Source organism: Muscardinus avellanarius (genome assembly GCF_963383645.1).
Source record: "Muscardinus avellanarius genome assembly, chromosome: 6".
Taxonomy (NCBI): domain Eukaryota; kingdom Metazoa; phylum Chordata; class Mammalia; order Rodentia; family Gliridae; genus Muscardinus; species Muscardinus avellanarius.
This window is the reverse complement of record NC_137791.1, coordinates 73,253,657-73,276,702: the sequence shown is the minus strand read 5'-3', so window position 1 is coordinate 73,276,702 and position 23,046 is coordinate 73,253,657. Positions and strand designations below refer to the sequence as shown.

Sequence of the window (23,046 nt, the reverse complement as noted above, 5' to 3'; positions counted from 1 at the left end):
AAGATATACCCAAAGTTGTTAGAAATTAGTTATAAATGCCCAAAAGGTTCATTTAACATTTCAAAACTGACAGTTCAGAAAGAAGAACTATATATGACCAATAACATCTGTGTGAACAGATGGTGCACCTGACTAGTAATTAAAGCAATGCAAATAAAAAGAATATTTAATCATTTTCAGTCTGAGGAAGGCTGGGAGATAAAGGCAGAGTAGTGAACTATCATAGAATGTGTAATCACTAAATATTTTTATATATATCTTAGTGGAAAACATTCCAAGACATATTATCAAGCATCAAAGAAGTAGGACACAAGAGATTTTGCAGACCATGATTCTATTTTGTTTAAAGAACTCTAGCATACCCAATACATATGTCAAGAAGGAGTGAAAGACTGTACCCCAAGATGTCAGTAATTATAGCTGAGCAGTGACTTCAAGGATGATATATTACATTGGGTGATATGTTTGTTCTGTATCTCAGAGTTTCCTCTAATAACCACATATCACTTTTGTGAAGAGGGAAAGATGTAATGAAAATAGTAGCACCCATTTAGTTGTGAGTTGGGTGGCCAGCCATTAGCTCTATGATTTTCATAGCTTTCATGTTTCTGAATCCTAGGGCAGAAAATGCAGAAAGTAAGCTGGGCATGGTGGCACACACTTGTAACCCCAGCACTTGGGAGGCTGAGACAAGAGGATTGCACAGGTTTGAAGCCAGTCTCAGCTACTTAGTGAGGCTCTTAGCAACTTAGTGAGACCCTGTTTCCAAATAAAGTATAAAATGGGTCTGGGAGTATAGCCTGGAGGTAGAAAAGCCCCTGGGTTCCACCCCCAGTACCACCAAAAAAAAAAAAAAAGAGAAAAGAGAAAAGAAAATGTAGAAGGTATATACAATATTGTTAAGCAAACTTTCAAATGGCCCTTCTGACTTTATTTTATGTTTCAAGTATATTTACTTTATAGTTGGCAGAAAATTCTGGATACTGGCAAAAGGGAGTTATTGGCATTAGATGAGACTTTCTTTGTACTCCTTAAAGACATTATTTTGGTGGTTGGGAAAAAAAAGTTGTGTAAAAATTTGCATATTAAGATGCAATTGTAAGCCAAATTTCCCCCTAAAGAATCTGATTTCTGAGATAATCTTGGCCACTGTCCTTCCTTTGGGTTAGTAATTTTGCTTTTTTATGGAAGAAGTATTTTTTCATACTGAAAAGATGACAAGTGATTGGCCAGTTAGAACATGATAACAGTAGATAAAGCCACCAGGGTTGATTTTCTACTTGTTTTCTCAGTAGACTTTTGTGAAATTGTTGCAGTTAGTATTGCTGATTGCTGGACTATCCAAATAATTTTGTGTAATCCAAGTAAGGCAGGTGGGAATGCAAAATTCACTCAGTGTACAAAATAAATACAGGACCAACTTAATGTTCTTTGTCATATGAAATTCCGTGTTGATTGCATGGCAGTTAGATTCATTTAGAAGAGTCCCAGTTTTGCTGGGACGAGTCCTTTCTATAAACACCTTTTCACAATATGTTTATGAAAAATTCGTACTCAAAATCTCACGTTTGAAAGCAAACCTCAAATCCGCACAGCTTTTTCTATTCAAGATTAATTCCACTAGGTGGAAGCCTTTGCTCAGTTTTGTGTTTGAGGCGAAAGCTTGTTGTAGTAGCGAAGTCTATTAGGCTGAGAGCCTCGGAAACAAGGCCAGCAGTCATGGGCCTCTGAAGACCTCTGATTTTGTGTTTTCAAACATAGAGCTTCGTGTTTGTTTTACTGCTTAGCAAAGGAAAGGTAATCGGTTTCTGTGCCTATAATTTAGTTGGTTTTGTCTGAATAAGTCACTTTAAAATAGCTGCTATATTGAATAAATTGTTAACCAAACATCTTAAATGATCTTATTTAATTATTAGACATTTATATATTTTACAGTTTTATATATATACTAGTTAAAGGTCTATAATAAAAAAATTTGCTGTTTTGATTATTTAAATTACTTTTATATTTTAATTAAGATGATGACTACTAATATGTAAATAGTTAATATGATACTTTAAATTAGTAACTCAATATGTAAACAATACCTATTAGCCAGGCATGGTGGCACACGCTTGTAATCTCAGCATTTGGGAAGTAGAGACCGGAAAATCGCAGTTCCCAAATAGCCTCAGCTACTTAGTGAGACCATTCGCAATTCAGTGAGATTCTGTTTCAAAAAAAAAAAAAAAAAAAGACTAAAAAATAGGGCTGGGGTATAGCTTGGAGGTAGAATGCCCCTGGGTTCCATCCCCATTACTGCAAAATAATAATAATAATAATAATAATAATAATAATAATAATAATAATGATGATAAATAATGATAAATCTTCAAGTTATGGGAAAACAAATATTTTTGTGTATGCCATGCAAGTGACAAAAATGCAGAAAACAATATTTAAAATGAATGAAATATAGAAGGTCTACGATACTATGTTTGTTTTTATTTGAAGCTTTTTGTGGTTATCTTCTTGGGTGTCTACTTTTCTGTTTTCATTGGCACTAACATTTCTCTATGGAGACAATATCTTTCTAGTTAAGTAGGAAATTCATCTGCTCCACTTTAGTTGTGTTTGAAGTTATAATATTTTGTGTCATCAGTTAATTGACTTCAAGGAAGTTAGTCTGAAACATTGAACTTACTGAAAGCAGCCTGATTCTTTTTGTGCAATTGATTTTCAAAGCCTTTCTTCTGTGAGCACTATTGTTTCTAGTTTTATTGTTTTAAAGATATTCTATTAATTGTCTACTGCTATTCTCATAAATTGATTAAAAACACACAGACTTTTGTCCTCAAACCCCTTAGAGAAATTTTAGTGGTTGATGTTATTTCTTCTTTTAAAATCTTCTATCTACAGTAAAGGGAATACCAAACAGATGTGAATAAGTCTATTGTTGGAAAGCTAGTTTTTCCTATCTAATAGCTTCTGCCTTATTTTAAAAGAAGACACAACAAACTCAACCAAAAGGGTTATAGAACTGATCAACAAATTCAGCAAAGTGTCTGGATACAAAGTCAATCTTAAAAAGTTGGAAGCTATTCTGTATACTAACTATAAATCCACTGAAAAAGAAATCCAGAAAACACTTCCACTCAGGATCTCCCACAAAAAATTAAAATACTTAGAAATAAACTTAACCAAGGAGGTAAAAGTCATATACAAAGAATATTATAAAACATTGAAAAAAAATCAAAGAAGACCTTAGAAGATGGAAAGATCTTCCATGTTCATGGATAGGCAGAATAAATAAAATAAAATGGCCATATTTCTAAAAGTGATTTACAGATTCAACATAATATCCATTAAATTACCAAGGTTTTTACTCACAGACATAGAAAAATCAATCCTTAAATTCATTTGGAATAACAAAAAAAGCCAGAATAGCCAAAGTAGTTCTCAGCAACAAAAACTGTGCAGGAAGAATCACAATACCTGACTTTAAACTATATTACAAAGCCATAGTAATAAAAACAGCCAGATACTGGCATGAAAACAGATGCATAGACCAATAGAGCAGAATAGAAGACTCAGAAACAAATCCGCACACTTACAGCCAATTTATTTTTGACAAAATGGCAAAAAATATGTACTGGAAAAAAGATATCCTGTTCAACAAATGGTGTTGGCAAAACTGGTTAACCATATCCAGAAAAATGGAAATAAATTTCACTTTCTCACCCTGAACAAGAGCCAATTCAAGATGGATCAAAGACTTGGAAATTAGACCAGAGACCTTGAAGCTCCTTGAAGAAAACATAGGCCCAACACTGCAACACATAGGCACAAGTAAAAACATTCTCAACAAGACCCTAAAGGCACAAGAAACTATAAGGTGAATCAATCCATGGGATTGCATGAAACTGTACAACAAAGGAAACCATCAAGAACCTCAATTGAGAGCCAACAGAATGGGAGAAGATTTTTGCCAATTACTCCACAATAGAAGACTAATATCTAGACTGTATAGAGAACTCAAGAAATTCAGCATTAAGAAAACAGCCCAACCAAAAAATGGGCAAGTGAATTAAATAGACACTTCACAAAGGAAGAAATTAAAATGGCCAATAAATGCATGAAAAAATGTTCAATGTCATTAGCAATCAGAGAAATGCAAATCAAAACTATTACCCTGAGATTTCACCTAGCTCCAACTAGAATGGCAATCATTCAAACCACAAACAACAAATGCTAACAAGGATATGAAGAAGAGAGAATGCTAATACATTTTTAGTGGGACTGCAAATTAGTGCAACCACTTTGGAAAACTGTATGGGCGATCCTCAGAAGAATGGGAATGAATTTACTCTATGATCCAGCAATACCAGTCCTGGGTATCTACCCAAAAGAATGGAAACCAAACTATCGAACTAATGCATGCATATCTGTGTTCATAGCTGCACAATTCACCATTGCCAAACTATGGAACCAGCCAAGATGTCCATCAACACATGAATGGATTACAAAACTGTGGGATATGTACAAAATGGAATTTTAACTCAGTCATAAAGAAAAACACAATTATGTCATTTACAGGGAAATGGAGGGACCTTGAGGACATTATGCTAAGTGAGATTAGTCAGTCACAAAAAATAAGAAATTGGATGCTCTCTCTAATATGCGAAAGCTAGGGAGAAAATGGGTCATAGGAGAAACTCTAGATGAAGAAGGAGATACTATAGATGAGCAAATGAGGTGACCTAACTGAGGGGATGGGAGGTGGGAAGAGGGAAATCCTCTAATGCGCATGATGTTCTTTAACAAACAAATAAATGTAAATTACTAAGCCAAACATTAGAAGGAGGGAGGGAGAGGAAATGGGTGGGAATTGAGTAAGGGCAAATTGAGTGATGTGTGCATGTATGTCTCCACCATCTTGTACCCCATTAAGATGTATGACTACAGGCCAGGCGTGGTGACACACGCTTGTAATCCCCGTGCTTGGGAGGTGGAGACAGGAGGATCGCGCAGGTTTGAAGCCAGCCTTGCTGGCTTAAGAGACCCTGTTTCCAAATAAAAATATAAAATAGGTCTGGGAGTGTAGCCCGGAAGTAGAAGGGTTTCCAAGAAACCCAGTACCACCAAAAAAAAAAAAAAAATATATATATATATATATATATATATATATATATATGAATACAATGCACCAATAAAATTTTTAAAAAATTAAAAATTAAAATAAAAATTAAAAAGTAAAATAAATCATTTAAGTTGTCATTTAAAGAATTGCTAGGTATATGTTGGAGAACATATCTCATTCACCCACACATCTACCAATTCATTTTCTCCTTAGGATGAAAGCCTGGCCCGCCAGTTGGTGGAGCTAGGCTACCGAGGGACTGGAGATATAATTAAAAGGGAAGATTTTGAAGCAAGGAAAGCAGCTATAGAGATTGCAAGGCTGGCTGAAAGAACTCAGAAAAAGTAAGTGTCCATGTGCCAAATGTAGATTTTGTTATATCTAGAGTCTCTGGAAAAATCCATTTCTGGGGCTTTGTTGTAATTTAGAAATGTTGACCAAAGCAAGTAAACTTGGGTTATCCTGAAGCATGTGTTGTCTGCAGATCAGGAACTTGAGGGGCTGTAATATGCTTGAAATAATGCCACATGCAATTTGGAGCTTCTAACTTAAGCAATATAAATATGAAAATAATATGTTCATCATACCAATAAGATCCTGTTAAAATGTTACTCAGTATTACTAGTTTTATGCATTTATATACCAGAAATATGAGTGACTTTTGCCTTGGAATTCTATGAACTTTTGAGGCCTATAAACTTAAGTATCATTTATGTTCTCCCATTTTCTAAACATTGTATTAACAATTATTGTCCTTTGTTAATTTGATTAATATCAGACTATGTAAATTCTAACTCTAATTAATTAAACACATCCAATATACAATGAAAGAAATGTATTCCTAAAGATAACTGGTAAGAAAACTTAAAAAGTCTTGACAAAGTAATCATCTTTTTTTTTTTTCAGGTCTGGGGATGGAACCCAGAGGCATTTGGCCTCTGAGCTACACTCCCTGCTCACTTTTTTATTCTTTATTTTGAAACAGGGTCACACTGAGTTGCGAAGGGCCTCACTAAGTAGCTGAGGTTGTCTGCGAACCCTGATCCTCCGGTCTCAGCCTCCCAAATGCTGAGATTACAAGTGTGCATCACCACGCCTGGCTCAAAGTAATCATCTTTTAAATTTTAAGTGTGAATCATTAAGTTATGAATGTTAGAAAAGATAATTAATAAGATATCAATATATTGTTCTTAGATAACAGCTTTAAACATATCCATAATTAATCCATAATTATGATGAAAATTCCTCATTTCCTCATCATAAATAATATTTGGAGCTGGGCATGGTGGTATATGCTTGTAATCCTAGCATTTGGGAGGCCAAGACTGGAGGATCATGGTTCTTAGACAGCCTCAGCTACTTAGTGATGCTCTTTGCCTCACTAAATGAGACCCTGTTTCTCATTACAGTGAGACCCTGTTTCAAGATAAAGAATAAAAACTAGGGCTAGAGGTGTAGCTTAGAGGTAGAATGCCCCTGAGTTCCATCCCCAGTATCGCAAAAGAAAAAAAAATGTTTATTTGTTAGTGGGATATGAATTGTTTCAGGGAATGCAAATTTTTAAGTGTCCCTTCTAGTGATTATTATGTTACTGAACTGTAGGAAATTGAAACTTAACATATTGACATTTGGGAATGTATTAGTTTTCTCTTGCCTCCATAGTAATTACCACAAAGTTAGTGGCTTAAAACAGCACAGATTTATTTACTTATACTTCTGTACATACAATGTGGTTTAGCTGGGCTCTCTGTTCAGTGTATCACAAGACTGAAATTCTGCTACTGGCCAGATAGAATTCTCCTCTGGAGGTTCTGAGGCCGAATCTGCTTCCACACCCATTCAGACTGTTGACCAAGTTCAGTTCCTGGTGGTTGCAGGACTGAGGTCCTCATTTCCTTACCAGTTGTTATTAGGGGAGTGTTCTTTGCTCTCAGCGGCCACCCACCTTCCTATTCACACTCTCCATCTCCTCCCCACTCCAGCAACGTGGATCAAGACCCTGGCTTCCTTCAGATATCTCTACCTTCCCCCTGGCAGCATCTTTAAGGGTTCAAGTGATGACGCCGAGTCCATCAGGCTAGTCCAGGGTCATCTTCCTGTTTTAAGGTCCAAAACTTTCATTACATCGACAGCATCCTTTTTGGCTTGTGATACGACATGTTCACATGTTCTTGGGATTATGGAATTGACATCTATGGAGGAGCGTTTTATTTATCACAGGGATTTTATATAAGGCTTTAATTATCTATTGAGCAGTTACTCTGATTTTTATTATAACAAACTGAAATTATGTGAGTTATATGTGCACAATGGTATGTGTCATCCAAAATTTGGATGGAGTCTTATATTTCTGTGAGAATCAATGCATGTTTACCAGCTCGGAACAGAAGTAGAAAGACTTTTGTAAGATTTTATAAGGAATTTATATGAATTCATATATGATTTTATAAGAGATAATGGGTTTTATAACAAGAGGAGTTGGTCATATTTAAATTATAAGTTCCACCCTTGTCACATGTCCATTTTGTGTTTATGGATCAAAGTGGGTATTTCCTCTAAGAGATGGTCTCTTTAACTGGCCAGAGCTGGAAGTCATCAGGCTACTTAAGTGCCAGTCATGGGAGGCTAATCCCCACCCAGAGCTTCTAGGATGAAGGCCCTTTCATCTGCAGAGCTTCTCTGGTTGCCTTTGTAATGGGATGGGTCCCATATGTGGGTCTTGCCCCATATGGGAGTCACTCCCCTCCTCTTCCTTCCCAGGTCCCTGGTAGTGTTGACAGCAAGGCCAGCAGAGGGGGCCCTAGAGACAAACATGTCTGCTGCTTACATTTCTTGGAAGATTACTTTGAAACTCTCTGCTCGAACTGGATTGTAGTGGTGCTTACCTGATATTCCAGTACTTTGGAGGCTGAGGCAGGAGGATTGAGGGTTTGAGGATTCAGGTGCTCACCTGATATTCCAGTACTTTGGAGGCTGAGGCAGGAGGATTAAGGGTTTGAGGCCACCCTCTGCAACCTAGTGAAACCCCAATAAACTCAGTGGGAACTTGTTTAAAAAAAAACAGACTGAGATGTAGTTTGTAAGCAGAATGTTCTTGGACTCAATCCTCAGTACAATTACACACACACACACACACACACACACACACACACACACATCTGATTGCTTGCGAACTGAAACCATTTCATAAACACTTGATTCTACTATGAGATTATCTTATAGTTAACTTCTTTAATGTGCAGACGAGAAACTCCAAGTAGATCACAATCCTCTGGTCTGGTAACCACAGAACGGTAACTTCAAAAAGTGCTGGTGCCCAGGAGTGTGTTACTTAGAGCAGCTTCCTAGTAGAGAGTGGAGAGATGAAAAATTAAGATATTGAGAGGACATATGTAATGGGGGAAGGCCCCAGAAGAAGACAGAAAGAAAATAAAGAATTTTTGCACTTTTATTTAATCATTTACGAATATTTCTAGACAACCATACTCCATTGAGTACTATGCAAGCTACATTCTGTGGCTGCAATAGAACCCAGGACTTTGTTCCTGCCTTCAAGAAGTTTGAGAGCTAGATAAGTGAAAAAATTACATTGTTGTTGGGAATGGAAAAGAGTTTGGCAGTTATTCAAAAAGTAACAAATAGCTACCATATGACCCAGTAATTCTATGCCTAAGAATGTACCCAAGGAAATTGAAAACATAGGTCCACACAAGTATTCAAACCCGAATGTGCAAAGCAGCATTATTTGTAGTAACCAAAAAAATATAAACAACTCAAATACCCATCAACTGCTGGATGGACAAAAAGGCTGGATGAGTGTCATGGAATATTATTCAGTCATAATACTGAATAAAATTATTCATTAAATCACTGTTGCATGCTACTATATGGATGGGCTTTGAAAACATTAGGCTAAGCAAAATGAGCTAGATGCAAAAGACTACATATTGTAGAATTCATTTATATAAAATGTTCAATCAATTTTTCCTTCCTTCCTTCCTTCCTTCCTTCCTTCCTTCCTTCCTTCCTTCCTATAGTGGGGTTGAACTCAGGGACACTCTGCCTTTAATGGTAGATACCCCAACTCTATTTTATTTATTTAAAAAATTTTGAACCAGGGTCTTACTAAGTTGTTGAAGCTGACCTCGAACCTGTGATCCTCCTGTATCAGCATCCCAAGGACTGGGATTTTAGTGTACTCTACGGTGCCTGGCAGAAGACCTCTTTTTATTATATTTATTTATTTGCGGCACTGGGGGTGGAATTCAGGGACATTCTACTATATCCCAAGCCCTCTTTTTTATTCTTTATTTTGAAACAGGGTCTCACTGAGTTGCAAAGGGCCTCACTAAGTAGCTGAGGCTGCCTTCAAACCTGTGCGATCTTCCTTTCTCCGCCTCCCAAATGCTGGGATTACAAGTAGGAGCCATCACACCTGGTGGAAAGCTCTTTTTGAAGCATGATGGCTGAGAGGGATGTTTTGATGAACATAACCACTGTAGTTCAGTTCTTTGATAGCTGCTCCTTCTTTATACCATTTGCTCTACCTCTTTACCTTAATTTGGATCTATTCTTTAACCATGACGCTTACCACCTATACACGTTTCACCAAGTAGAAACCACTTGCATCTACATTTCCTGGGTGGTGGTGGTGGTTGGTAGTGTGGGTTGGGGAGGGGTGGGGAGACAGCTGGAGCAAGTCTTGCCTTCTCCCTGATCTTTCAGCCTTTGCTTTGAAGTCACCTCTATTTTACTTTCATTTAAGTGTCTCTTATTTCTTCTCCAGTGGGATGCTTGCCATCTGGTGATAGTAGTCACAAGACAGAAGCTTTTGATCTTGGAGAGAGAGATAGTAGTAATGTACTTGATGCCCTTTGGTCAGGACAGAGGATTCTCTCTCTCAGCGGCTGGCTGAGGTAGCTTCCAGCATAGGTCCAGAAAATTTTGTTTGGTAGGAAGAAGTTCAGCCAATGTCCATGGTGGCGAAGAGATGGAATTTGTTTGTGGCATAGACTGAATTTTGGGTTCCTGGAGTCTAGTTTGGAGATTTCACTGAGTCCTCCCTCAGGCTGAATGCTTTCCTGGATGGGCTTGTGAGATTATTAACCTCCTCACTTTCAGCCAGCTTATCCCATTAGAAAATGAATTCACCCCTCTTAAAACTGGTTCTGGGATGAATTACCTTATTTTACTAAAGTGCAACATCTGAAACATACATGGTAAGAATACATGGTTGTCCTGTGGAGCCCTAATTGCATTGGTTGGCTATTAACATCTTTTCAGAAAACTTTGTAATGAACCTTTTTGGGAATTTCTTTAAGGAATCACCTTATAGACATCTCAGATGCTGAATATACAAGAATTTCTGATCCTTTTGTGCTTATTCAAGAGGATCACTAGGGTAAGATTCCTATGCCCTTTATTCTTAGGGGAGCCTATTAAATGTATAAGCTGAACTAGTCCATAGACTTTATATTAATTCCATCTAATCAATTTATCATTTGTTAACTTCTTCCTTCCTTCCTTCCTTCCTTCCTTCCTTCCTTCCTTCCTTCCTCCCTTTTTTCCTTTTTTGCTTCCTCAGGACATTTTGCCTGTGAGCTGTACCCCAACCCCTTGATTTTTTTTTCTTTTGAAACAGGGTCTTGCTAAGTTGCTGGGTCTCGCTAAGCTGCTGGGGCTGGTCTTTAACTTGTGATCCTCCTGTCTCAGTCTCCCAAATGACCTGTACTTTCTGATATAATTTGTACAGAAAACAGAAGATTTTGTGACCAACTGCTAATGAATATTATTGTCTGTTCCATGTGAATCCAAATGAATTGTGGCTTCATTTTCTAACTGAGATAGGAATGAACTTGGTCACCAAGTGAAGAGCTACATAGCATCTGCCCAAAGCCACATTGATTTGTTCTACCAAGTAGCACTGCAGCTGCTTTGAGACTGCACCTGGAGGAGCCCGAGCTGGTATACAGCCATTGTCCAGGATCCATATGGGGGTGGTGTCAAAGGCCAAGCACACAGTCTAAATTAGACATTCATGGCCAGGTCTCCATTTGCTGTCTGAGCTGCCCACTGGTGGCATCTGGACCTTCTGTGTCCTTACTGTCTGCTTAGTCTGGAGATTACTGAATGATGAAAGTTGCACTCTCCTACTATAATTATGGGTTTGTTTGTTTCTCTTTGTTTTTTTATTTATATACTTTATATTAGATGCATATACTTCATAATTTTATTTCTTTTTGAAATAAAATTAATTCCTTTATCATTACTTAATATAATCTTTATTCCTGGCAAAGCTTCTTTTATTGAAATTTACTTTTTCTTATATTTGTATAACCACTCAATTTTCTTCCTTCCTTCCTTCCTTCCTTCCTTCCTTCCTTCCTTTCTTTCTTTCTTTCTTTCTTTCTTTCTTTCTTTCTTTCTTTCTTTCTTTCTTTCTTCTTTTGGTGGTACTGGTGGTACTGGAAACCCTTCTATCTCCGGGCTACACTCCCTGACCTATTTTTATATTTTTATTTGGAAAAAGGTTCTCTTAGGCCAGCGAGGCTGACTTCGAACCAGCGTGATCCTCCTGTCTTTGCCTCCTAAGTGCAAGGATTACAAGCGTGCGCCACCACGCCCAGCTCAATTTTCTTTTAAAGAGTATTCATATGATATTTCCCCATCATTTTACTTTTAACTTACCAATATTTAGATACTTAACGTGAATATTGTATGGACAGTATATATTTGAATCTTGCTTCTTAAAAATTCAGTATGCCTGTCATTGCCATTATTTAATTTGTTTGGGACATCTATCTATATTTTTATAATTACAGATATGGTTGGATTTAAATTTACCATATTGTTAGCTAGTTCTATTTTTCCAACCTGATCTTTGTGTCTTTTTCCTCTTTCCTTCTTTTAAATTAAGATTAAAAAAGAGTCAATGACATTTTCTCCCACTGACTTATAATATAATTCATACCTTTTTAAGGTTGTTGTATTTGTTATCCTTTAAAATAATTAGTGGTTGCCCATAAGTTTGTAAATTTTCATCTTTAACTTATATGCAGCAATATACTATCAAATAACATTAAGCCTCTTCATAAATGTAAGATCCTTAACCATAGTTCCAATTATTCTTCTCACATTTTGTGCTATCTTGTCATCCCCTCAACTTCTCAGCATTTATAAAACCTGTAATTTTCAATTTCTTTGGGTGAATTATCATTTTTATTTTTTATTTGGGAGTATACATCTTCTATTTTTTTGCTTACAATCACTGTGTGGTTCTACCTTTTGTGTTTTTTACTGGTGCATTATAGTCATACATCTGAATGGAGTACAAGATGGTAGAGGCATACATGCACACATCACTCATTTAGCCCTCACCCAATTCCCACTTCGTTCCCTCCCCCCTCCCTCCTTCTCATGTATGGCTTTGTGATTGATTTTGATATGTTTATGAATGTACATCATGGACATTAGGGAATTTCTCTCTTTCCCTTTCCATCACCCCCAGTTAGGCCTCCTTATTTGCTCATCTATGGTTTCTCCTCCTTATGTCCGTCCGTCCTTCCTTCCTTCCTTCCTTCCTTCCTTTCTTCCTTCCTTCCCTCCCTTTCTCTCTCTCTCTCTCTCCTTTTCTCTCTCTCCTCTTTTTCCTCTCTCTTTCTCCCCCTTATTTTAGTACTGGGGATTAAACCCAGGGGCATTTTTACCTCTGAGCTACTCCACGAGCCCTGTTTTATTTTTTAATTTGAAATAGGGTCTTACTAAGCTGCAGAAGCTGATATTGAACCTGTGATCCACCTGTCTCAGCCTCTCACATCCTAGGATTATAGGCATGTCCCACCACACCTGGCTGATATAGATATTTTCAAGGAAAAAAAAATCTGTCCATCTGTTTTTCCATCCATCCATCCATCCATCCATCAATTATCTAGAAAAATGGTTTTGCATCATTTCTTTGTCAAGTACTTATATGAATATGCTTATATATGTATTTAATTCTAACTCAAGAGAGTAAATCTATCCATTGCCTAGAAAAATTCTCTATTTTATAATTGTCACATTGTCACTCTTATCATATGTAGTTATAGGTGTTAACTGTTTTGTGCTTAAAATTATGTAGAAAAATTATGTAGATAAAATTCAATATTGATGATAGTTTTGCTAATAAAGAGCAAATAAAATTTTTATATTCTAAAAAGTTATAACTATTTCTTCAGAATTTTATTTTTTGTTCTTAATTTGATTCTTGACCTAACTTTTGTTTATTCAATTAAAAATATCTCTAATCTTTTTGCAGGCAAATTTGAGGCTCTCTTCTCAAATTCACCCCACTTTCTTTACCCACTTGCTTGACCTCTGCTACTCCCTTTAACAACAAAGAGGTATTATCCATTTCTTAATGTCCCTGTCCTTTAATTTTTATTACATTATAACTTCTCATTTGTCTTCCAGACTTGCTGATGTCTGCTGTCTTTGTCTACTTTTGCCTTTGTTGTCTGCTTCTTCTTACTAACATGGATCTCTCCCAGAGGACAGATGTTTGGTTTTTGCACCTCTTTTATATTCTTCTGCTACTTTGATATCTCACCCACTTCTATGTTTTTAATTAACCTGGAACATATTTGCAAGCTTGCCTGCTCTTCTGGACTTTAAGATCCTGTCTTCTTTTTATTGTTATTTTGTCAAACCAATAAAAATCTTTTTATTATTGTTCTTTTGTTGAATTCTGCCTTTCATAAAAAAATGCTGATTTTTATCCTGGAAATACCATTTTTTAAATCCTGTGAATTATATATTTTAGGATGTCTTCAAAATCTGCCTGGTAAACAATTCTTACTGGTAATTAGCAGTTGACTCTTGAATCTCTTGTTGATATTTGTTCTTATATTCATACATATTTTAATTCTTCATTCTTTCTGTAGATTTGCTTGGTTTATTGTAATGTCTGACCTGGTTGCTACATCTTGACATCTTGATTTCTTGTCAGTTTCCACTTTTGGGAAATAGTATTCAAAATGTTTTCTTGCTGTCCTGCCTCCATCCATCTTCTTCCCTTTATTTAGCAACTATCATCTACAATATGCATTTCTACAAAAGAATCAGAGATGGTTTATAATGGAAATAGTATAGTTTATGCCAATAAGATTTTGAGATGTGGATAAAAAGGGAAGCTGAAAAAATGTAATGAAGATGAGAGTGAGGTTAGTATGCAAAATGTGTGCCTGATTTTAAAATACTCAAAAAGGAAAATATTTCCATTCCATAATTCATAGTGTCTACATGGAACAATATGACCAATAGGCAGGAGAAGCAGACATTTCTGATTGTAAGACCCAAGATTAATTTTCCTTCAACAGAGCCACATAATGGGAACCCACTGTGCCAGAGTGAAACTTACCCCCTTTAGCATCTATCACAATAGCTTTAAATAAAGTCTTATTGTTTTAAAAAAAATAATGACTTCATGGCCCTATCAAATTACCTAAGTTTACCAAATTTATCTTTTACTACTATTTATTAAGCAATGGTGTTGAGCAATTATCTAATATTAATATTAGCTCTCAGAGATTTTACTGCTTGTATTTGTTCATCCAAATTGTTTCATTTTTTTCTTTTTTTCTTTCCCTCATTGGAATGCAAGAAAACATTCCTAAGAATTGATAATGTTATGGTACTGTTTTAGATGTCCCTTTGATTAGGTTCAGATGGGACATTCAATATAATATCATAGAAGACACTGATTAGATTTTTATAATATTGTAGGTTGAGACTCAATAACCTTGAATCTGCTTGGCTGATTTTTACTCAAAGTGTATTATTACTTGGACCCTATTCTTCCTCCTATGATTGTTTTCTTTTTCACAACTTCGCTTATATATTTCCTACAATTTCTCCCTCCTTCCACTAACATACACAAATACATCAAACAAAAAAAAAATCTATTCTACTACTTGATATATTTTACTTTCTACTAACTAGGGTATCAGAATTCTTTAATTTCTTTTGGTACTGGCATAAATTCAAGGGCATTTTATGTTTGAGATACACTCCAGCCCTATTTTATTTTTATTTTAAAACAGGGTCTCAAATAGGTCTGGGAATATAGCCCAGAGGTAGAAGGGCTTCCAGTAACCCCAGTACCACACACACAAAAAAACAGGGCCTCACTAAGTTGTTGAGGGTCTCCCCTAAGTTGTTGAGGTTGGCCTTGAATCTACGTACTGGGATTATTGGCATGTGCCACTGTGCTTCGCTAAATGAAAATTCTTAAACTTTTAGAATATAAAGGATTCTTGTTAGAGATTGAGACATCTATTCTTATTTTCCTGGAGAGAACTATGCTGAGAAGTAAAACTATTTAATAATTTCCATATTACTCAAATATTTTTTATATTTTAGGTTTTATAAATATATTTTTATTATTTAATTTTATTTTATTGGTGCACTATAGTTTCACATCATAGTGTGGATCATGTTGACAACGACATATATTCACACAGTACTTGGTCCTCTCCTTCCCCTTTTCCCTCCCTCCCAATACTGAGTGTCCAGGTTAATACTGTTATATTCACATGTATACACATATTCAGATGTAGCTTTTTCATTGATTAACCTCAGCCTTCTTCCTCCCCTGTCTTTCTTCTTTTTTTTTTTTTTCAATTGCTCAGCCATCTTTATTCACTTGGAGGGGGGGCTCCCTTCCATGGCTGCCCTTCCCATCCCTGGGTTCCACTGGGCTGGTGCCCTCTGCTGGGGAAGGTCCTGGTGCCTATACACCTGGTCTGGAGGAACATAGACGGCCCGCATCCCTTCTGGGGGTTGGTGGTCTCTAATGGGGAAGGAGGTGGGGGGGGGCTGGCCACTATGGCTCAGAGCTCCATTATATCCCCAGCAGGGGTTGCGGGGTACTCGGGGCCAGGTGTATCCTCCAGCCTCAGCAGCTGGAGGTCCTCGGGGATCAGACTTACAGGGTAGCACCAGAGAAGCAGCTCTGAGCAAGGGCTCCTGAGTGGGGGCAGCCCTGCCCTCCCTTCTGAGGTTTCCCTTTGTTGAGGTTTTCTCTCCATTATCTGGAGTCTCTCTGGTATCCCCAATGCTCCCTAGTTTGAGCATATTAGAGAAAACATATGCCACTTCTCTTTCTGTGCTTGGCTAATCTCCCTTAACATGATGTTCTTCAGATCGTTCCATCTTCTTAGGAATGACATGATTTTGTTCTTTATTGTCGAGTAGAACTTTATTGTGTGTATTTCCCATAATTTTGCAATTATTTTTGTTATTGCGAATTTTGCTGCTATAATCATGAGTATGCATATGTTACTGTAGTTCTCTAATTTCAATCCCATTGGAAAAATACCCAGGAGTGGTATAGCCAGATCATTATGGTGAATCTATTCCCACTGGCTATCCTTTTGTAGAAAGATGGAACTAAAACCTTACCTCTCACTGTGCACAGGAATCAACTCAAGATAAATCAAAGACCTGGAAATCAGACCAGAGACTATGAAGCTATTAGGAGGGGGCCTAGGTTCAACACTACAACATATAGGCACAGATGGTAACTTCCTCAACAAGACCTCCAAAGCGCAGGATATTAAAACAAGAATTAACAAGTGGGATGGCATCAAACTAAAAAGTTTCTGCTCATCAAAGGAAACCATTAAGAATCTAAAGAGAAAGCCTATAGAATGGGAGATCTTTACCAGCCACCACTCTGATATACAAAGAGCTCAAAAGACTCTACACTAGCAAAACAAATAACCCAATTAAGAAATGGGTAACTGATCGAACAGACACTTCATAAAAGAAGAGATACAAATGGCCAATATATAATGAAAAAATGTTCAACATCATTAGCCATCAGAGAGATGTGAATCAAAACTATGCTGAGATTTCATCTAACCCCAATCAGAGTGGCAAGTATAAAGAAGTCAAATAACAAATGTGTCAAGGATGTGGGGAAAGAGGAACTTTTACATTGTTGGTGGGAGTACAAATTAGTTCAGCCACTATGGAGATCAGTGTGAAGATTCCTTAGCAAAACTGGGAATAGGTTTTATTATTTTAAAGATTAAATTTATTTTAACTGACACATAAAAATAAAATTATATGTTATGCGGTACCATGTGAAGTTTCCATAATCTATATATTGCAAAATGTTTAAATCAGATTAAACTATCTCCTCAAATATTTATCATTTTTTATTTTGAAAACATTCAAAATCCTTTCTTTAGTTTCTTCAAATACAAAATATATGATTGTTACTTATAGCCATACATGTTTTGGCGTAAGGCTAATATCATAAAACCAAGCTTTACTTTAAAAAATATTCTGGCATTGAATTAGTGATATTTTATGCCAAATTATACTATGCCAAATTATGCTATGGTGCTGCAGAACTCACTTTTTGTGCATTTCTAATTACTGTGACCTCCTAGGTACTGGGATAAACCTAAAAGACATGTGCTGACTATAGTAGCTATTTTAAGAGTTGAGAGAGTAAAACACCTATATATGATCATTCTGCATAAAAAGTTTTACACATGAATTAGGAGATATGAATGGGGGAAGAAAGGAAATTGTTCAGAAAATTTAGCAGATGAGCCAAGAGCTTTGAAGGCTTTGTTTCAGAAAGCAAAGTAAATATCAATCACCATCTCACTCTTTTTTAAATTTAAGAACCACAGGAACATGGAGTGGAGTCAATATGTCTTTCACTCCATGAGACTTTCCTCAGCACCGGTAAGGGTCCCCCTTAAACATATTTAATTTAAAAAATGCTTTCTTTCTGTGTCTTTCATTTTCTTATTTACTTACTTAAATCAACAAAAGATAAATTGTATATTTATGATGTATGATGTAATATTTTGATACACACACAGCAGATGATTAAATTAAGTCAACTAGCATATCCATCAATCCACTCTTTTTCATGTTTGTGATGAAAACATTTACTTTTTTTTAGCAATTTTTCTGTATATAATATGTTATTATTACCTAAATTCACTATGCTATGTAATAAATCCAGAACTTATCTTCCTAACTGAACCTTTGTACCTTTGACCAAATTTCCCAATTCCCTTTTGCCCTCTAATCTTGGTAACCATTTTTATTTCCCATTTTTAGTTCCATTTCTCTTTGTTCACACATACCTACTCTAAAATATTTAAATTAGTTCTTTTACTTTCTTTCATGTATTTATCTAAATGTATGCTTTGTAAAAAAATTGTGACTAAGTTTTTGCAGAAATGTAAATTTTACTCCATGTATTATTACAATTTATCAGTGGATTTCATTGGGAGTAGGGTTTAAAAGTAGGAAGTCATGCCACTTAAAAACAATGATGCTTCTATTTGCTGTCTTCTAGTCATTTTGCCTTAATTTTCTATTTGTAATTTTTCTTATAAGGCACCTGCAGTATGTGGACAAACGTGTTGCCAGTGGACTTTGTTGTACTGTTTCTGATCTTAAAGGATACTATCTATAATTTACATGTTGAAATAGTGTGTTTATGTTTAAGATGGATGGTTCCATATTTATATGTAATTTACTGAGAGAGGTGGCCCTATGCTTTCATTTTTATCTTTTGTTAAATTTTAAAAGCCATTAAAGGTATTTATTTTTTATATTTTATTTGGAAACAGGGTCTCACTAAGTTGCTGAGAGCCTCACTAAGTAGCTGAGGCTGGCTTTGAACCTGTGCGATCCTCTTGTCTCAGCCTCCCAAGAGCAGGGATTACAAGCGTACGCCATCACTCCTGGCTTAACGTTATTTCTAATACTAAATCTCTCTTTCATTCCTGAGTTAAGCTCAACTTGGTTCTGTTTATTCTCTACTATTCATTATTAGATTTAGTTAGATAATTTATCTGAATTATCTTTGGATTTCTTTTACCAAATATTTTCTGTTAATTGTTCTTTCCTAGTATCAAAATAACAAACAATGCTGTTCAGGGTTTCATATTCAAATCACTTCCACCTCTACCATACCCTGTCTCTAGGGTTAAATTAGTCTTTCATAAGTCTCATTTAAAGGGTTTAGGGATTTAGTAGAGCACCGTCCATTATCATAGTTCTGATTCCACATCTAGAGAACTGAAAACCAAGATTACTCAGCTGTTTCTATACCTGCAAGAGACCTGTGCTTCAGCATAAGTCCAAAGCAGAAACTGAATAGTATCTGAGGATAAAAGATAAATAGAATATGTTTTGGTTTTAGCTGTATCATGGCACCAGGAAAAAGTAGACTGATAAAACTTTAGTAGAAAGTGTGTATTTGAGAACAAAAGCTTGCTTCAGACATCAAGAAAATAATACCCACTGACTTGGTAACTCATGTCTTGATACTATATTGGCTAGCTGGTTTATAGAAGCTTTTTTTTTTAACTTAGTGTCTCCATTGCTTAATAATAATAAAAATTAGCATATTTATTGACCACATTCCACCATTCTCATATTCAGTACCATAAACCTTCTAAATAAGTACATATTTACAAATTTAAATGTATCATATATATGATGAAATCTAGGTACAGAGATGTATAGAAATGTGTCTCAAGCCCTTCAGCTAGTATATAGTAGAGCTGGTATATAAATCTAGGCAAAGCGGGTCTAGAATCCATAGTATTTTTTCTATATAAAGACTGGTTACTATAAACATTTTTCTAGCTTTATTGAGCTATAATTGATGAACAAAAGTTGTGCATACTTAACAGTGTACAGAGTGATACCTTGGAATGCAAACACATAATGATCTCTACAATCACGCTATTTAATACTTACCTTTTTGCCCCTGTGGTCAAAACATTTATGATGATTACTTTAGCAGATTTCAAATTGACAATAGTGTTATTGATTATAGTCATGCTGTACATCAGACCTCCAGAAATTATTCATTCTGCATATCGGAGACTTTGTCTCCTTTGAGCAGATTTCTCCATTTCCCTCATCCTCAGGGCACTGACAACCACCATTCTTCTTTCTACTTCTATGAGTTTCACTTTTTTATATTTCACATACAAATAAGATCATGTAGTATTTGTCTTTCTGTTATTGGCTTATTTCATTCAGCATAACAGCCTCCAGGTGTGTGCATATGTGTGCATGCACACACACATCACATTTTCTCTATCCACTTATTCTGAGTAAAGTAGCTTCTTGCTATTTTTACCAGTTTGGATGGTTTTTAAACTAAATTCAAGCTCATCAAAATGTGCATTTTTAATCAAGTAATTGAATCAATCATTTACCATTGTAGTAATTCATATTGTCCATAACCTAATGATTCATTTAACTCCTGGTTGCTTTATTCATCATAAAGTAACACAGAAAATGAAATACAATTGAGCCCAGAAAACATTTAGAGTCTAGAGTCTACACACACACACACACACACACACACACACACACACACAATTTCTTTTTTACCTCTATCATTCCTTCTCTCTTCCTATATGTTTGGAGCCACTACTAAGGAAAAGTAAATAAATAGAACAAAGATATCTCCCACAACCTACTGCTCTCAAAGTTGTCCATATTCTAAATGTATTTGCTTAGTTGATTTTATTATCGTAGTTTATTTTTATTTTTATTTTTATGTAGCAGGAACGTTCTTTAAAATGAAGGCACATATTTGGTCTAAAAGAAGGGTGGCAAACCCCCAGTACAATAGGCCTTTGCACCATTTGAAGTTAGAGATGCTAATTTCCAATACTCAGTGAATATATGGAGGAGCATCATCAAGAGGTGGTCAATAGGATTTCTTCCAGTTTTTCATGAGTCAGCTCAGTGTACTATACCATTACACAACCCTGTCTGCCTCAGATTTTTTAAAATATCCCCTGAGAAAATAGAATATATGTAATATACATTTTATAACATTCAGTTATTGAGTACCAAAGTTTTAGATAATGAATTGTACTAGCATCTGTATTACTTCTAAGGATGGTGAAAATGCGGTGAGTTGTTTCTAGTTTATTTAAATATGCTAGTAGAATTAGTCTAATTAAGATGATTATGTATGATTTGTTTAGTATGATATTCTGGTCAGCATTTTTACAGCTATAATCTAAAAGATTGACCATGTAATATAGAGGAAAGAAGATTTATTTTCTATTGTTTAGTCTGTGTGAGGCCAAGGGCCATGAATCTTTGGGCATGGTGGCAGGAAGCAGAGACAGGGAGAGGACATGGGCTATGCTCCTTACCTCATGGAGATCAGAACAAGAGAGAGAGGGAAGGGAGGAAGAATCATGTACAATCATGTATAATCTCCAAGGCCACACCCTCTCCAGCCATACCCTACTGGCCTAGGCCACCACCCAGATAAATTTATTACAATGCATTTATACAATGCTGGGATGACAACCATCATGACTCAGTTACATCAGCTCCAAACACAAATGTATGAGCTCTTCAAGGGGCCATTCTATATCTTACTGTAACATATGATTTCTTTTTATTTTTTGTTCATGAGGCTTGAGGAATATAAGGTACATCCTTGAAAGTAATTAACATTACAGAAATGCCAGAGTTTTTAAGTTAAAATTTAGTTTCTATATTTGTTGGGATTTTTTTTTACTAACTTGCAAATGTTACGGCTTTTTTCAGTTTCTACTTTACTTAGTTCTTATATTGTCTTTTTCTGTATGTGCATAGGTTGATATATATGCAATTAGACATAAAAATTTCATGGGTGTGAAAAATCAAACAGTAGACTTATATGAGTGTATTTTGTATATGATGTAATGGCAATAAATCATAATATTATAGCTATCATTTGTTGATGTGTGCCAGAAACTAGAGAGCACTGCACATGTTTTAACATGTTTAATGTTCACAACCATACTGGTGGATTAAGGTACTTTTTATCTACATTTCACAGGTGAGAAAACTTAGTACACAACTTTTAAGAGGCAGAAGTAAGATGGAAGCTCAAGCAGTATGGCGTCAAAGCCTAGATTCTTAATAACTACATTCTTCTGCCTTGTATAATAAAATAAGATGTAAATGGTGTATTTTCAGAATGTAGTCTCTCTTTTAGAAATCATTCCATTTGTCATCAATTATTTAAGTCAGAAGACCAAACCGATATTAAGGTGAAGTTGTAAACATGGAGTACTTCCTGATGAGGGTAGGCTTGCAGAGGGTGTTAGGACACCGCAGTTGATCTCCATCAGAATCCAAGTAGCCTGTTTAATTCACTCTAAATGGCGGATTGGGCAATGGAGTTTTGATGACTAAACATTCATGTCCTTAGTGTGTTTACTTTAACACAATATTAAATCAGTTTTGAAAAGGTGCAGGTGTGTTTGGGTAGCTTTTCTCTCTAAGTAATGAATTTGTAACATTGGCAAAAATGTTTTTGCACCTGGATTTGGACAGCGATAACAAACTTTCCCAGTGTAAGAACAAATTGGGACTACTATTTAATTTTTTTTCTGTAATTTGAAAATATTTTAATTCTGAATAGTTTTAGAAAAGGCCACAGCAATAAATAAATAAAATTTGTTTACATAGGTGCTACAAAACATTTCCTTTCAATGGAGATTCTTACTCTTCTCAACAAGTTAATGATCTTCAAGCAAAGATGCTGGAGTATAGGAAATAATTTGTTGATTCCAAGGCTATTCTAAATAGGATTTAAATTATTTTGTTGCTACATTGAATCCTTTCCCTCATTTTCTCCCCAATACTCACTAATAGTTCTGATCTTATTCCTTTGTGGGCATGAAACTTGCTCCTGATGTAGATTCTTTGCCCTGGCTATTCTTTCTGCTTGGAGAGCTCTTCTGCCTGGCCATTATTGTGTTGCTGGTTGCTTCCTGTCATTCTGATCCTAGTTCAGATGTCTTCCTGGACTGTCATTTTATCCAATCAGCCAGTCACTAGATAATAGCTGGGTTTGATTTTCTCTCTCTGAGGTCTCA

The 23,046-nt window shown here is 35.8% G+C and overlaps 1 protein-coding gene across 2 annotated transcripts in view; it reads left to right on the top strand.

Moving 5' to 3' along the window:
* CFAP299 (cilia and flagella associated protein 299) overlaps window positions 1–23,046 on the top strand; it is a gene marked incomplete at both ends in the record, with an annotated part of 643,668 nt that overhangs the window by 12,672 nt on the left and 607,950 nt on the right. For both annotated transcript variants that reach the window (XM_080697001.1, XM_080697002.1), the window contains one exon: window positions 5,333–5,463. In XM_080697001.1, the coding sequence (XP_080553127.1) occupies window positions 5,333–5,463 (131 nt within the window). The remainder of the gene's footprint in view (window positions 1–5,332; window positions 5,464–23,046) is intronic.